This window comes from Diachasma alloeum, unplaced genomic scaffold, assembly GCF_001412515.2.
Source record: "Diachasma alloeum isolate Michigan unplaced genomic scaffold, Dall2.0 Dall_scaffold_00177, whole genome shotgun sequence".
Lineage (NCBI taxonomy): Eukaryota > Metazoa > Arthropoda > Insecta > Hymenoptera > Braconidae > Diachasma > Diachasma alloeum.
Window position 1 is genome coordinate 1216271 of NW_021680343.1, and position 16505 is coordinate 1232775.

The 16505-nt window shown below is 35.7% G+C and overlaps 1 protein-coding gene across 4 annotated transcripts in view; it reads right to left on the reverse strand.

Annotated features, from left to right (window-relative positions):
- Positions 1–16505, reverse strand: part of LOC107037888 (tight junction protein ZO-1) — a 63894-nt gene that overhangs the window by 20132 nt on the left and 27257 nt on the right. The window contains exon 1 of one of the 4 annotated variants that reach the window (XM_015256721.1): positions 10256–10307. The exons of the other annotated variants lie outside the window; for them this stretch is intronic. Within the exon in view, the coding sequence (XP_015112207.1) occupies positions 10256–10294 (39 nt within the window). The 5' untranslated portion in view covers positions 10295–10307. Of the gene's footprint in view, positions 1–10255; positions 10308–16505 lie in introns of those variants that run through there. 4 annotated transcript variants of the gene reach the window in all.

Consider the following 16505-nt stretch of genomic DNA (forward strand, 5'->3'; position numbering starts at 1 on the left):
TGTACCCACATCAAAACTTCACGAACTACATATGGAATCCATTACGATGATTTTACGGTGATAAAAATAGAATCAGGTGATTTGATGAGAATAATAATAATAATAATAATAATCATAATGAATAATTTTCGTTGATACAAACGAGTACTAACGATTTAGAAGTTATCTGTATGTTTTCCTGACGTCCTTCATACATTTAAGATTTTAGAAGCGGGTAAAGTATTGAAGGGGTTGATAAATGAAATGGAAAAATATAGTATATACAAGTACTATCCATGCTGAATCCTTGCTCATGAAAATTTTTTCCGTACCTTCATTTCCGACACTGCACGATTTTTCCCGCACCTCTTACGTCTAGGGGTGCGGGGTACAACTGAAAATGAATGTAGTACATTCAGGTACTCACTGAGTACAATCGATACTATAAGAAAGACAATCGATTTATCAAACTTCGACTACAAGTTCACACAGCTCCCAGAGACCCCTATTTTTACAACTTCTCGGAAAGAATTTCTCTTCATTTTTGTTTAATTTGGATTTATTTCTCCCAGTGAGGCACGCAGATAACCGTCTCATCCACTGTTCAAACACGTCGTATATCAAACGAGATAAGAAACTCTTCGGGTATCTCGTGCTGCCTTTCTAACAGTTAAAACATTATTCCTCGAATCTTCAAACTTCAAAAACCTTTTAAATTCAGCTACAAGACATTTGTAGTCCTTCAGCTTGGCACGAGAGCATTACGCAAAGCCATACCTGCATTAAACATTCGCATTGAATGTCTTAATGACTCCATAATTATCGCAAATTTCTTGTTTATGCCGAGTGCCCACGCGATTTGCCAAGACGTGGGCCGATGAAAATGACACGAGTATTGGGACATGCCGCACGTCCTCTGGAATCGAGCATTTCGAATATTTTACGATAGGCGCCTGCCTCCACTAATTGATCAATTCATATATCAACAAGTTGACTTTGCTGGTGACAAGTCGTGATAGCCGAGTGGTGCATAAAAATTCCACTGGTATCATTCAGAGAGGTGTCTCTATCTGTTGATTTTCAGAGGTAAACCCAATGCATTAGTGTTCTCTTTGATAGCCTGTCTCGAAATGAGCTTTTAAAGTCAATGAGGTTGACTTAATTACCATTGATTGATTTAGAAAGCTATCTCTATCGGATGAATAACGCAAAATAAAATCTTTTCCATGAGTAATGCAATACCGGGCTTTACTTTTGACAAGTTTTGTCTGAATTTTCCGCGTCAAATCCTGGAAATTTTTATCGTGTTTAATTTCCACTGAAATTTCAGGAAATATTGCCATTGAAAAATCAAACATTCCATTGATTTTCTATTCCAATGATCCGGAAATCAATAAAATACTCAATTTTTCAGTTAAATTATTCCGTGAAAATTCAGAAAAATCAGGAAAATCCAGGGAAAAATTGAAAGTTCAATGAAGTTGTAAAATTTCTATCTCACTCCCACTGAAAACTCATAAAATTCTTTGAATTCTATCTAAAACTTGAAATTTCATAGCCATTTTCCCCTAAATCCGATTCAATGTCACTCTCCTGAGAATTACTATCATATTTTCCATGGAATTTCAAAAAATTTCCAACAGTCTCTGTAATTTTGTAAATAAAATTAAATATAGTTTTCCTAGCGGAGGGTCAAAATGGGACGTATTGAGATCTTTTCCAATTGTCAATATCTTTATTTATAAGTGAAGATATTGACAATTAGAGAAGATTACGGAACGTCCCATTTTGCCCGACTCTTCCCTATTATTACTATACGTATCTGACTGGTCTTACAGTCCAAATATAAAGGTGATTACTCAAGTAGAGAAATGACTGAATAATGCACACTAACAATAATAATAATAAAACAACAACAGCAATAATAATAATAATAATAATAATATTGAAAACCTAATGTAGCCGATATAGTGTGGTATCGATATTTCGAACTTTAAAAAGACGAGGGCAATTGGCTCATATCAAGAAAACGAGTTCTGAAATGAATTAAAGGGATTTTTGCATTAAATTATTAAATGTGTACGTCCACGTGAAAACGGCCCATTTTGTCGCATCTAGTTTCCGAGATATTCACGTTTTTCTCTCCACATCTCCCATTTAAACCAATTTTAAATTGTTTTTTTTTATCGTCTATACTGACGTCAGTTTTCATTCTATCGGGTTGATTTTGAGCTCAAAATGTGAGAAATCTGATCAAGATTATCGAATACCGTCAAAGTGGGCCTTTTTCATGTGGACGCCCACAAATGAATTAATTCAATTTTACTTGGTTTGAAAAATCGCTTTCTTGTCATCAAGAAATAGTCCTCGTCTTCAGGACAAGTACAGAATTTCATGACACAATTTTTTTTCTCAGTGCAAGATATTTTGCTCTTGAAAATTTCCAAGCCACGAGTTTCTTGACACAGGTAAAGACGTACTTCTCAAAAAACTTTTCTCAGTGCAGTGCATTGCACTGAGAAAACGTAAGCTTTTAAAGTCAATGAGGCCGACTTAATGACCACCGATAAGTTTAGAAAGCTATCTCAATCGAGTGAATAAAGGAAAATGCCATAATCCTTTTCACGAGTAATACGGTACTGGTGTTAGCGTCTGTTATTTTGCAAGTATACCTCAATGAGAAATGAATATACATAATACCGTTGAGTATAAGCATTTTGTTGGCAAGCATATATGTATCGCGTGTTACCGAGACATGAAAAAATATATGGGTAGAGGCTGTATGCACATATATTCAAAGGGGCCACTAGGAGGTACTTTTACACTAACATGGAGTTACGACTTGAGTTCAGTTCGCGCTATTAACGTCGTCGTCGAGGTGGTAAGACGATACGGGTATGCTCTCTACTCTTGACTTCTCTATGCTCTGTGAAACACCCACTGAGATGTCTCATGGTATTTGCCGTTCTTGGAAGGATTCAGAGTGTTTTGAAAAAAAATTCTGTTTCAATGCAACGGTTTGCATGCATTGACAGGTCTGATTGGGCTTCCGCGTGAATAATCGTCGTTTGTGGCGAAGGGTACCGATGGGTAATTCAAAGTGAGAGTAGGTGAATAAAGACCTCGACCTCGTAGCACCTTTGCTTCCCACGATCCGCTCGGGCTCCTCTTCGATGATGTGGTGGAAACAATCTGTATATAGTTGTTTTGTATGCAGAGAAAGATTGGCGAAAGGTTTAGGCGAATGTTGCGAGCGGCAACTTGTCGCATGGCTGTCTATAAATTGCCTCCAGGGAGCCGGTAGAAAGTTGGAAGACTAGTAGCTGCAGCTCCAGATTCCCGGAATTCAAGAATTATACTTTCTTTTGATAAAAGTTTTCAGGACTAATGGGAGGAGGAATCGTCCATTGTTGACGAGGCTTGTTAATTATTAATAAATGGGAGAAATTATCCCGTGGGTTCAGTTGTTTTAGAGGAATATTATTGATAACTATCGGCAGTGGCAATTTTATGAACGAACACGTCGTTGTGAGGAATGAGCCTATAAAAATGTTCAACTGCAAAAATCAGTGGAAATGGTAAATTTGAGTTCAATTAGTCCATGAAAATTAATAGAAATCAGGGAAATTCTGGTAAATTCTCTGATAATTCTCTTGAATTTTCGGTTAATTGAGAATGTAGTGTACACTGAAAAAAAAAGGAAATTTCATGGACAATTGAATACTAATTTTCAGGACAGTGACACTGAATGCGATTTTTAGGTTTCTGTGAAAATTCAATAAAATTTCAGAATTTTAAGCAGCATAAAGACGAGAATTCCTTAATTTATTTGAAGTTCCCATCTAATATGAATGTTCAGTGCCCAATTGCATTGAATTTTCAGTGAAATCTAAAATTTCATTATTTTTTTCCCTAAATCGCATTCAGTGTCACTGTCCTGAAAATCCAAGAATATATTTACCGGAATTTCCTGGTTTTCTCTTCATTTTCAGGGAAAAACGGAACTGAAATTGAAAGTTCTCTTTGTTTTTTCCACGAAATTTTGAATTTCTAATGACGAAATTCATTAAATTCTCAGTGGTAATTAAATTCGATAAAAATTTTCAAAAAGTGTACCGGAAATTTCAGACAAAAATTTTTAAGAGTGTAATTGGTACTGAGTATTCATGTTTTCATTTGAAATTCAAGTAAGTTGGAGAATCAGAGACTTGAATTCATCATTTTTCCTCCTCAAATCGAACGTAATGCCCCTCTTCTAAAAATTGTTCCTTAAATGGCCATGAAATTTCAATTTTTCTCCAATAGTGGGCTCTCAATCCTGGGGAATAGGGCAATATTCCTTTCTCATTCACCACCATCCGATTAAACCATATTTTCCAAAGGTCGATGCATTTTCACCTGTTCCACTACTCCAGTCTTATTAATATAAATGACTCGTCACGAACAGTGAATTACCGGGGCGTAACAGTATGAGTTACTCCAGAACGGCTCCAGGTGTAAGACTATAAACCGTGATGTTAAAAAAAGCGAAAAAATAGTTTATTATTCACAGCCTCAATATTGAATCCGGTTTGAGCTACTGGAGAAAATTCAGACACGGTTTTTCACTGGGTCGTGTGACTGCAGACCCGGAGGGAGGATCCCAACACCTCGATTGTTCGATAAGATCAGTGTTCGCTGGGTCTCGTGAGCTGGTAATGCTAATAGGAAACGGTGGATTCATGACGAGTTGTGGGGAGTTGGGTGTGCCCTGAGATGATGGTGTGGAGTTACTTGAGCAAACATTGATTTGTTTATTTGATTGCATTCTAGCCGTGGACTTTTCCCTCTGCTGTTAGACAATTATGGGTAACATTTTGAATGGAAATCTTGTAGTTTTCAACAGCGACGATTGTTTTTACATTTTTTTTAATTTCCCGATCGAAAGGGAAGCTATTTTTTATTCAATATTATAGTAAATCTCATGACAGTGGCATTGGATCGGATTTTGGAAAAAAAGTCTTATGAAATTTCAAGTTTTAAATAGAATTCACGGAAATTCATGAGTTTTCAGTGGGAGTGAGATGGAAATTTCACAATTTGGTTGAATTTTCGGTGGAACATGAATATTCAGAAACAAGATGACATGAATTTTCAATTTTTCCCAAAATTTTCCCGATTTTTCGGAATTTTCACAGAATAATTGAACTGAAAAATCAAGTATTTTATTGATTTCTAGATCATTTGAACAGAAAATCAATGAAATATTTCATTTTTCAATGACAAGATTTGCTGAAATTTCAGTGAAACTTGAACACGATGAAAATTTCCGGAATTTGGGACGGAAAATTCGGCGAAAAATTTTCAACAGTGTATCCAAGTATTTTGGCAATTTTTTCTCCAGTGAAATCCTTTTCAACTTCTATAGTGGAACATCAGAGCTTTCATTTGACCTTCATTTGACCCTAAATTTTCGTCCATTTTACGATGATTTAATTATCTAAACATTGCAGAAAGTTTACTTTTAGAGGAAGATTGATGAAATAATTAAAAAATTGCAATTTTTGGAAATTATGAACATTTTTCACTATAAAAATCATTTGTTCGGAATCGTATCAAACTTATTCCCATTCATAATTTTATCAGAAATCGATTTTATGGCTAAAAAAATTAGGTTTCCGAAAGTTTAAACAATTTTAATTGTTCATTTACAAACAACGAATGTTTTAAAAAATTATAATTCTAATGACGCCGAATATTCATGATTTTTTCTCTAATTTTTCTCTCGCAATTTCATTGCCAAATTTGATGATTGGAAATGGTTGAATCTGTGTGTGGTCTGTGTCAAACTACAAAAAATACTTGGATATCCTTAATTTCAAATGCACAGCATTAAAAATTGACCTGCAGATATTCCACTGCTGGAAGAAAATTGCAATTTCACGGACAATTGGCCCGTACTTTTCCGAGAAAAAACCATAAAATTTCAAATTTCACCGAGAAATTCACTGAAATTCCGAACTATTCAGCAGCAGGAACACGGGAATCCCCCAACTCCCTCGAATTCTCCTGATCCCTATCAATTTTCATGAAACAATTGACCTAAAATGAGCAATACCCTCGATACATCCACAAACCTTTCATTTTTCAATGACAAAAATCCTATAAATCTCAGCGCAACTACAATGCGATGAAAAATAGCCACCAGTCCATTGAAATTCCAAAAAATTCTCAGCAGTGTGATCTCCCGGGACTTGAGTCAGATCACAGTGAGACGATGTGCATATTTCACAAGTCGTAATGAAATAAACTCTGACCCAATGAATGTACGAACATAAGTCTGATACTTTGTTGCTGACAAATATATAATCCCTCAGCCTCTAAAGTACACCTACACTGCTAGCCTCGTGTTTCCTCATTGGCAATAAAACGTATCTCCGAGCATTACAGTTGGAAGGCGAAAAAAGAAAAAAAAAATTCTGGTTTCACGTTTTCCACTTGGCCATCTAAATTCACGTCACATAGGAGCAACAACTATTCCGGGACAGGTATTAAACAACTCGGAGTTAACAAGACTTGGTAAAATCGGTTGTAGAACGAGGGCGAAGGTACCACTGCCGATCCGGGGACATTAACGGTACTACCAGGTTAATCCACTCACTTTTTCTGCACTATTTTCTATCCTCATTGCTCACATCGCGAGGATTTACTTTCCTCTTCATCGCGGTACTGACGGAATCGGTTGATGATGCAATCAATCGGCAAGGACGTGGCAAGGCAGCCCAGATCGGTTCTCTCCCAGGCTTTTACCGACATTTTTCTAGCTGCACCTGTTTATTATCTCGGGTTTTTTTTCTCTCTACGTTATGAATGTTAATTGAGGTGGAGGGCACTTTGAAATTGTCGCATGAAGGACAAAAACGTTGGGACGCGCCTGTCTGAGGATGAGATTTGGCCCTTGTATTTTTACGGGCTCTCACTGCATTCTCTTCCAGGAAAACGAGGGCGCAGGTCTCAACGAGTCTCGACACGCTTTTTTCGATGTTTCGCGATTTTTACACTTCTGAAGTTTTTTAAAAATAGTTTTAACGACTGGCATTTGTACTGAAATTTTAGGAAAACTTGGCATTAAATTATCACAATTTGATGAGAAAATCAAAGGGAATTGTATTTCAGTGGTAATTTACCAATTTTTTAATTAATTGGTAAATTACCTGAATTTCCCTAATTTCTATAGATTTTCATGGAATAATTCCAATGAAATTTGCTGTTTCGATGTTTCACCGATAAATTTTTCGATTCAAGCTAAAACTCCAGTGGAAGGACAATCAATGCAGGAAAAATCACAACATTTTGTGTCTTAATCCCAGAAAATTAGAATGATTTTTACACTTCTGAAGTTTTTTTTTGAATATTTTCAACTAGTGGCATTTGTACTGAAATTTTCGGAAAACTTGCTATTAAATTCTCACAATTTGATGAGAAAATCAAAGGGAATCGTACGTTTTAGTCTATTTCTTCAGTAAAAGTTCAGGTAAATATATTTTTTAATTAATTGGTAAATTACCTGAATTTCCCTGATTTGTAACGATTTACATGCAATAATCAAAATTAAATTTGCTGTTTCCTTTGATTGTTCCACAAAATTATGAAATAAACAACTCGGAGTTTACAAGATATTATTTATATATCATAAAAATACTACATTTTTTACATTATTCAGATGTTATGTACGAATATATAATTATTATTTTTATATTCATTATTACCATTTGCGTAATTATGAATTACCATTATATAATTTTGAACTATGAAAACTATGAAAACTATGAATTATGAATTAACGTGATATAAATTTCCAAGAAGTCTACTGGAAATTTCAGCCAAAATTAATGAAAAATGTTTTTCAGCTAATTTTTAGAGCTAATTTTTAACGCAAATTCTCCTTACCGATCGAAATAGCACTTCCATTCGTCTCATCCCGCTGAATATTCCGACTAATTAATTCCCCACAAGTGCATTTGCCCATAAAAACTTTCTCCCGATACTTCGATCAAATTGAAAACGTTAAAAAGACTTAGTCTCCGTCCTAATGAGTCCCACCAGTCACTAGGCGAGTGTATCATCTCCCCGTGCTTTCACCCTCTGCTCAAAAGGTATCAAGCTGCTTCATGCGGTAATTGCTGTCTCTAATGACCATTTAGACCGACAGGATTATGATTCCCATGCTCCACCGACCTCCAACTCCCCCCCCCCCCGTAAAAACCCATGAATCTTTTTTCATCTTTGTTACAATCTAATGGGTAAAAGGACATTCAGTGACTCGTAACAGCAGGTGCTTTCTCAGAGAAAAGGTCGAGTGGACGTGCAGCTATGAGAGTCACTCGGTTTTCGAATACGTGAAGACACGCATTGGCGAACAATTTCAGGCATCTCTGTCCACTATTCAAGTAGAAACGATACCTGTGCCACCTGTTTGCCTACTTCAACAGCTCTGGAATTCACAATGGAAAATCAATGGAAACAATAAATTTCCGTTCGATTTTTCAGTGAAAATCAGTGAAAATAGAGAAACTTCACGTTAATATATTTTTGCGTCGTCGATAAATTGGAAATTCAACTCAATTTCATGCCCATTTCTCTTATTTATATTCAAAACGATATGAGTTCACTTGAATTTTAACTGGTACTTGAAATTTAATGGGCTAGAGATCTTCAGGAGAGTGACCTTAAATTTGAATTAGAGGGAAAAACCGTAAACAATTTCAGACATCTCTGTCCGCTCTTTAAGTAGAAACGATATCTCTGTCACTTGTTCACCTAGTTCAATAGCTCTGAAATTCACATTGAAAATGGATGGAAAAAATATTTTTCAGTGAAATTTTTCAGTGAAAATGAGTGAAAATAGGGAAACTTCACGTTAATATATTTTTGCGTCGACAATAAATTGGAAATTCAGCTCAAGCTCATACTTGTTTCTCTTATTTCTATTCGAAACAGTCTGATGTCAGATAGTTTAGAATGATTCTAACAGTTTGAAATTCACATTGAAAATGGATAGAAAAAATATGTTTCAGTGAAATTTTTCAGTGAAAATGAGTGAAAATAGGGAAACTTCACGTTAATATATTTTTGCGTCGTCGATAAATTGGAAATTCAGCTCAAGCTCATACTCGTTTCTCTTAGTTCTATTCGAAACAGTCTGAGTTCACGTGAATTTAAACTGAAACTTAAAATGCAATAGATAGTTGACTAGTGATCTTCAGAAGAGTGACCTGACATTTCAATTAGAGTGAAAAAACCGTGAAGACACGCGTTAGAGAAAAATTTCAGGGATCTCTGTTCACTATTCAAGTAGAAACGATACCTGTGCCACCTGTTCACCAAATTCAACAGCTCTAGAATTCACAATGGAAAAAATAATTTTCAATGCAATTTTTCAGTGAAAATGCGTGAAAATAGGGAAACTTCACCTAAATATATTTGTCCATCATCAATAAATTGGCAATTCAGCACAATTTCATGCTCATGTCTCTCATTTATATTAAAAACTATCTGAGTTCCCTCGAATTTTAACTGACTAACTTGAAATTTAATGGATGCTCAAAGTGATCTTCATTCGAGTGATATTAAATTGGAATTAAGTGAAAAATATCGCAAAGACCACGCGTTGGCGAGCCGTCTGTCCACTCCGCAAGGAGAAACGATACCTGTGCCACCTGTTCACCCAATTCAACAGCTCAGGAATTCAGAATGGAATTTTTTAAGTTTCAGTGCAATTTTTCAGTGAAAATGCGTGAAAATAGGGAAACTTCACCTAAATATATTTGTCCATCATCAATAACTTAGAAATTCAGCAGCTCAATTTCATACGCATGTCTCTCATTTATATTAAAAACTATCTGACTTCACTCGTATTTTAACTGACACTTGAAATTTAATGTTCTTTACGATTTTTTCCCTTAATTCCAATTTAATTAAATTGGAATTAAGGGAAAAATATCGTTCCAATTTAATTAAATTGGAATTAAGGGAAAAATATCGTTCCAACTTAATTAAATTGAAATTAAATGAAAAATATCGTAAAGACCACGCGTTGGCGGGCCTTCTGTCCCCTCCGCAAGGAGAAACGATACCTGTGCCACCTGTTTACCTAGTTCAACAGCTCTGGAATTCACATCTCCGTAATTTTGTGGAGTATTAATATTTCAAAGGGGGATGAGGCACCGTTAGCAGACGCAGGTGTTATCCTTTCTCTTCGCATCATAAATTAACAGATGTAGTTTAATTTTCTTACCGAGTTAACTTTCTGCGCCTCGTTGTTATCAATTCGCATGCTCGAAATGCTAATGCACTTCGTGGAAGTTCATTCAACACTGCTAACAATTGTTCTCTATTTTCATAGTGTTTTTCAATTATGATACGGCGAATGAATTTGCAACAGAGCTGTTCATTATTCAGCTTAGGGGGAATGAACGGGGCCGATGATAGATCACTGAGGGGTTTGAACGTCGATATATCGAGTTAAATGAAGAAATTTCATCGTCTTGGCTCTTAACACTTGGGCCGGATGAGCACTGTCGCCGCTTGCATACGAAATTAATGAGACGTCTGCCGGAAGCCTCAGGAATTCAACGAATTTTGTGTTAACAATTTCATCATACCGGGGAAAATTTTAGATTAATTATTTATGGGGAGTAATTATCGCGATGATAATTCCACTGTCACCGATAACACGAGAACATTAACTAGTGAGATGTTATGCACAGAACGTTGATTAATGAGTGTGAACTTTATATTTTGCATCGATAATGCACTGGTTACGAATTAATTAACGTTGGGGGGAGGGCGAGGGGGAGATAACACATGTTGTTTTGATGGAAAATTGGAACAGATAGAAAAAGACGAGTGCTGGGTGCGCACAGAACAGCGGCTCGTGACCGACTGACTAACCGGAGGCCATGCGTTTCTTCCAGTAAAACGTCAGGAGAGGCCGGGGGAATCGAACTGTCTCGTAGCCACCATGAATGTAGTGGGAGCAATTATAATAGGTCTGCATCTCAAAACTACGGGTACATTTATATTCACGTGATTATCCCCTCAAACGTGACCTCAATGAAATTCTCGGTGACATTATCGGGGATTCCTTGAATGCATTAATTTCAGTTAGTGAATTTTATGTGGAACTGTAAATTTTAGTTCAATTATTCAGTGAGAATGAGTAAAAGTGAGGAAAAATCAGCGAAATATCCTAATGGGTTATTAATAAATTGGAATCTAGCTCACATCAATACTTATTTCATTCATTTCTACTAAAATTCAGTGAAATTCCAAATTTTTATGCAAAAAGAAGACGTGAGTTCCCCCACTCACTTCAATTTTCAATCAAAACATGAATATTTAGTATCATATTTCGTTGCATTTTTAAATAATTGAAATTTCAGTTAGTAAATCTGATGTGAAACTGCAAATTTTAGTTCAACTATTCAGTGAGAATGAGTAAAAATGAGGAAAAATCAGCGAACTATCGTAATAAATCACTAATAAATTAATAATTTAGCTCAAGTCAATAATAATCCACTTATTTAATTCATTTCTACTAAAATTCAGTGAAATTCTGAATTTTTACGCAAAAAGAAGACAACAATTTTCCACTTCATTTCAATTTTCAATCAAAACATGAATATTTAGTACCAAATTTCGCTGCATTTTCAATTAATTGGAAATGTGCCTGATTATTTTTTCATATACATGACCTCAAATAATCCACAACGACATTATCATCTGTAGGGATCCCTCAAATAGATTAATTTTAGTTGGTGAATTTGCTATGAAACAGTAAATTTTACTTCAAGTATTCAGTGCAAATGAGCAAAAATAAGGAAAATAAAGTAAGGAATCATTAATAAATTGAACATTTAGCTAACATCAATACTTATTCAATTCATTTCTACTGAATTTCCAAACTTTAGTAGCAAATTTCTCCGCATTTTCAATTAATTGGAAATCTACCTGATTATTGCTTCATACATGACCTCAAAAAATCCACAACGAAATTATCGTCTATACGGATTCCTTGAATGCATTAATTTGCATTAGTTAATCTGATACGAATTTTTAGCCGGAAAAAAATAATAAAGGGATTTCGATGGGATTTAGTTCTGGGTATTATTCTTCGGTGGAATTAGTGCGAGCGGGGTCTGCGATTAGAAGTCATAACTCGTTTCCGGTGCGGCACGAGGGTGCCCTCAAAAGCCCAGACACCCACACCCTTCAGTAAAAAATTTGAGAAACAGGAACTGTAAAAATTGATACGTGCAGAAACATGTGGAGTGGAGATTTCTTCAGAAATCCAGATGCAGGATTAATTCAACTCTAGGGGGCTAGCAACAAGGTAAATGAAAACAATTGTGTCAATTGGTCGAGGCAGTGTAGTTGAAGCTAGGCTCGTGTTTCTCTTGTGAATGAAACAACTTCAATTACATATGACTGTACCATTACATATTAATTACAGTCGTAAGGCAGGGGAAATAAAGAAAACAAGGAGTTTATCGGAATTACGAGGAAAATTATTAAATGGTTACGTCATTGCTTTGGATATTTGCCACTACTGCAAATATTTTTCGCTCGTGTATGCAGATGATTTCGGGTGTTGGCATGAATTTTTTCGCTGAATAAATTTATGAAATGTAAAAAATGTGTGGAAAATGCTGAAGAATTATTTTTTCGATGTGTTTGGAAAATAAAAAATACGTGGCAATTATTTTTGCATTCAATTTTCTCTATTTCGAAATATTTGCAAAAAAAAATAAGAACCATAAGAACTATTGCGTTGAATAATTTGAATGGAAGAAAATAAAATTAACGCGATTTAGTGGGAAAAATCATGAAATCGCAGGTTTCACTGAAAATTCAGTAAAATTCCAAATTTTTAAGCAGCATAAAGACGAGAATTCCTTAATTTATTTGAATTTCGAATCTAATATGAATATTCAGTGCCAAATTACATTGAAATTTCATTGAAATCTCAAATTTCTCAATTTTTCTCCTCCTAAATCGCATTCAGTGTCACTGATCCGAAAATTCAAGAATATAATTTTTTTTAAAAACTTTTAACGGAATTTATTGCAAGAAAATTACAAACAAGAAAAAAAAATTTTCTTATAATAGGCCATCGCCCGAGGGCCTTCAGCCAATTCAAGAATATATTTACCGGAATTTTCTGGTTTTCTATCAATTTTCAGGGAAAAATTGTAATGCGAAAATTTCAGATAAGAATTTTTAACCGTGTATTGAACAATTCTAATAAAAAATTATTAGAGGAGTATTTTTAAATTGAAAGATGGAAAAAACGTGTCTGCTATTCTCATTCAATAGGAGCAAAACTATTGCATTAAATAATTCAAATCATGCAGACTATTGATATGATTTACGATGGGCAGTATATGCACCAGTTGAGAGCCTGTCATATCCATAATTACGTGTTTGATTTACCACCGAGTTTAGCATAACTGATTCCGGGTGTAAATGTATGCACTTGCATCATAAAACTACATGTCGATGATCCCTGAAGGAGGAATAAGAATCATAAATAGGAATGCAATTCGTCGCGCGATATTCCAACAGGTCGACTGCACGTTTGAACCTGTCTGTTGTCGGTGAGCAACGCCCATGGAATGCCTTTGTCGTGGGTTTCTCTTCCCATGTAGCATTGAGAATTTGAAAAAAAAAAAAAAAGGCAGGGGAAAAAATTTCGGTGGAAGAACGAAAACTGCTGAAGCTGGGACACCCGTGGGATCTCGTTGACTCGAGGGGTCACGCTTGAGTTGGAGGCGCATTAACTTGTGACTGCTAATCTGTCAGCTTAATGAGTCACTGTTGAAACAGTTGCTTCATAAATACGGGGGACTTTCATTTCAGTGAGTTGTACGAGTTTGTATGATTGATTCTTATCGCATAAATAAGTCGTGTTTCGGTCTTTACTCAGTGAAAGGGGGAGTGTGGAGGAATGCCGTGGAGTGTCGCTCTGGATCAATGATCTATACTCTGTTTCATCGGCTGTGGTGGAGAATCGGTAAAGAGGGAATCTACGGATCGAGAAAATAATCCTTATGGAATCAATTAATGTTTTTTTTGTGATTCACCAGTTTTAACATTCAATTTTCAAATTTTGCAACTAAATTACGCGAGAAAATTTTGGAAGAACTCGTATCTAATCAGCATCATCGGAATTGCATTAAACAAAATATGAGTATTTTTTCAACATTTTTATTGTGAATAAAGAATAAAACTTTGTCTATTGAATTTTCAAAAAATCTCAATTTTGTTCAGGCTTAATAAAAAAAAATATCAGATCGTAATCTTCATTTGTAATTCACCTCGATTTTCCAACATTTCTTCTCGAACCTTAGATTGGTCATCCTATGAGGGAAACCCCTGGCGCGTCGTTTTTCTTTAATTCCAATTGACTGACTAACCGGAAAAATATTAAAAAATTGGACTTTGTCAATTAAAGTGTCTAAAAAATTACAGTAATTTTTAGAACAACATATTTCCCAAAATTCCTAAATAAAAACAATCATTTCGGATAGATGAATTATTTTTTCCCATATTAACCCCTCGCGTACGGGGTCGATGCATGGTATCGGCCCATGCGAATGTGAACGCTTGTTTTCAAAATTGATTATTTCCAAATCTATGAAGAAAAACTTAATCAGACAAACAAAATTGGAAACCGGAATACTGTAGCTTCAATTAGACACCGGTTCCCCAATTTTCCATTCATTAGAAATAATCAAATTCGAGTCGCATTGAGCACACACTACACTTGGTAACAGAGAGGCGCCGTCTGCGGGGGTTAAATGAAATTGGCCAGGACGCGACGTTGCCGGAAACTCGCTAAACGCGCCCGAGCACTGTAGAGTAAATTTGACAACGCTAAAGCCTAAATAATACACGGCGGGGAATCCCCGCGGAGGGGACCAATCGCAGGGTCGCGTATGGTGACCCTACTAGGATTAAGAAAACTAAAACGGTCATTCAATCGACAAAATATTCTTGAAGCTCGAAATTTATTGAGCAATTGAATAAAGTCGGTGAAACCCTTCGAATAGATTTTTCAATCATAAGGCCATTTTTCCCCAATTGACTGAAACTCCTGTATTGCCAGAAAATTAAAATCCAGCTGAGTCCAAAAAATCACAAACAACAGTAATAAATTTTGATGCGGTGACTCATAACAAGTCCAGTCCCTCGAAGACGATTAGGACAGGTAGAGACGGTCGTTCCTGGCCCAATGAACGGGTCCGTCCTCAAGGTCGTGCCGAGTAGAAATTTGTTCCACGTGATCAAACTTTTATTTCCTCCCGCCTCAACAAAAGCCTCCGAAATGCCTCGAAACCAGTTTCCCCGCATAAAATTATGACGTTCGTATCGCTAATCACTTGGGTACTTGCAACTGCGGGTGAAAACCATTGGACCATGGTGTACGCACCCATCGTTTAAATGTATTTCACAATTCTCGTGCTTGCTGCAATATCACCATATGTGTTAACTCCACACAAACACACACATTCACGTGAATGTGTACAATGGACAATTGCCGATGATAGCCGCGCTTAACTCACATTCTCTGTTCCAGCTGGTAGAGCTGATTCAACAGGATTGTTGTGTATGTCGCATGGCAATTTCAAACGCCATCGAGTTGAAAAGCGAAAGGTTTTTCCCATTGAAATGAATTTATCCCCGGTAATGCTGGAATGCCTGAAAATGCATTTCCATTGTTTTTTACTATTTTCACAATGCAGCTGGGATAGCTGAGGTGCACTTGAGAAGTCGTTACACTGGGGGACTTAAGGACCCCATTGAGAGAAAGAATGCATGAGTCAAGCAAAACCGGTAGTATCCTGATCACTGAGTGCATTTTTACATTAAAAAATAAGTAACGTAAAATACACCGCTCAACATTTATGGCTAAAATTTCCAATGCAATGCCTGGGAATTTTTAGTATATTATAGTTTCAATTAAATATGAAGGACTTTTGCCATTTAAGTTATTTAATTAAATTGTTCGATTTAATTATTCCAGCAAAATTCAGTGGTTGAGGAATTCTGAAATATCATTGGAAGTAATTTCTGGGAATTTTTAGTATATTACAGTTGCACTGAAATTTCAAGGACTTTTGCCGTTTAAATTATTAAATTAAATTATTTCATTTAATTATTCCATCAAAATTCAGAGGTTGAGGAATTCTCGTCTTTCTGTTCCTCAAAAATTTGAAATTTCGTTGAATTTTCACTGAAATCCGAAATTTCATTGAAAACAATTCCTGGAAATTTTTAGTATATTATAGTTGCACTGAAATTTCAAGAACTTTTGCCACTTAAATTATTTAATTAAATTATTCCATTTAATTATTCCACGAAAATTCATGTTCTCATTAAAGATTCAAGTGGGTTGAGGAATTCTCGCGCTTCTGTTCCTGTTCGAAAATTCGAAATTACGTTGACTTTTCAATGAAATCGGGAATTTCACCCCCCCCCCCCCC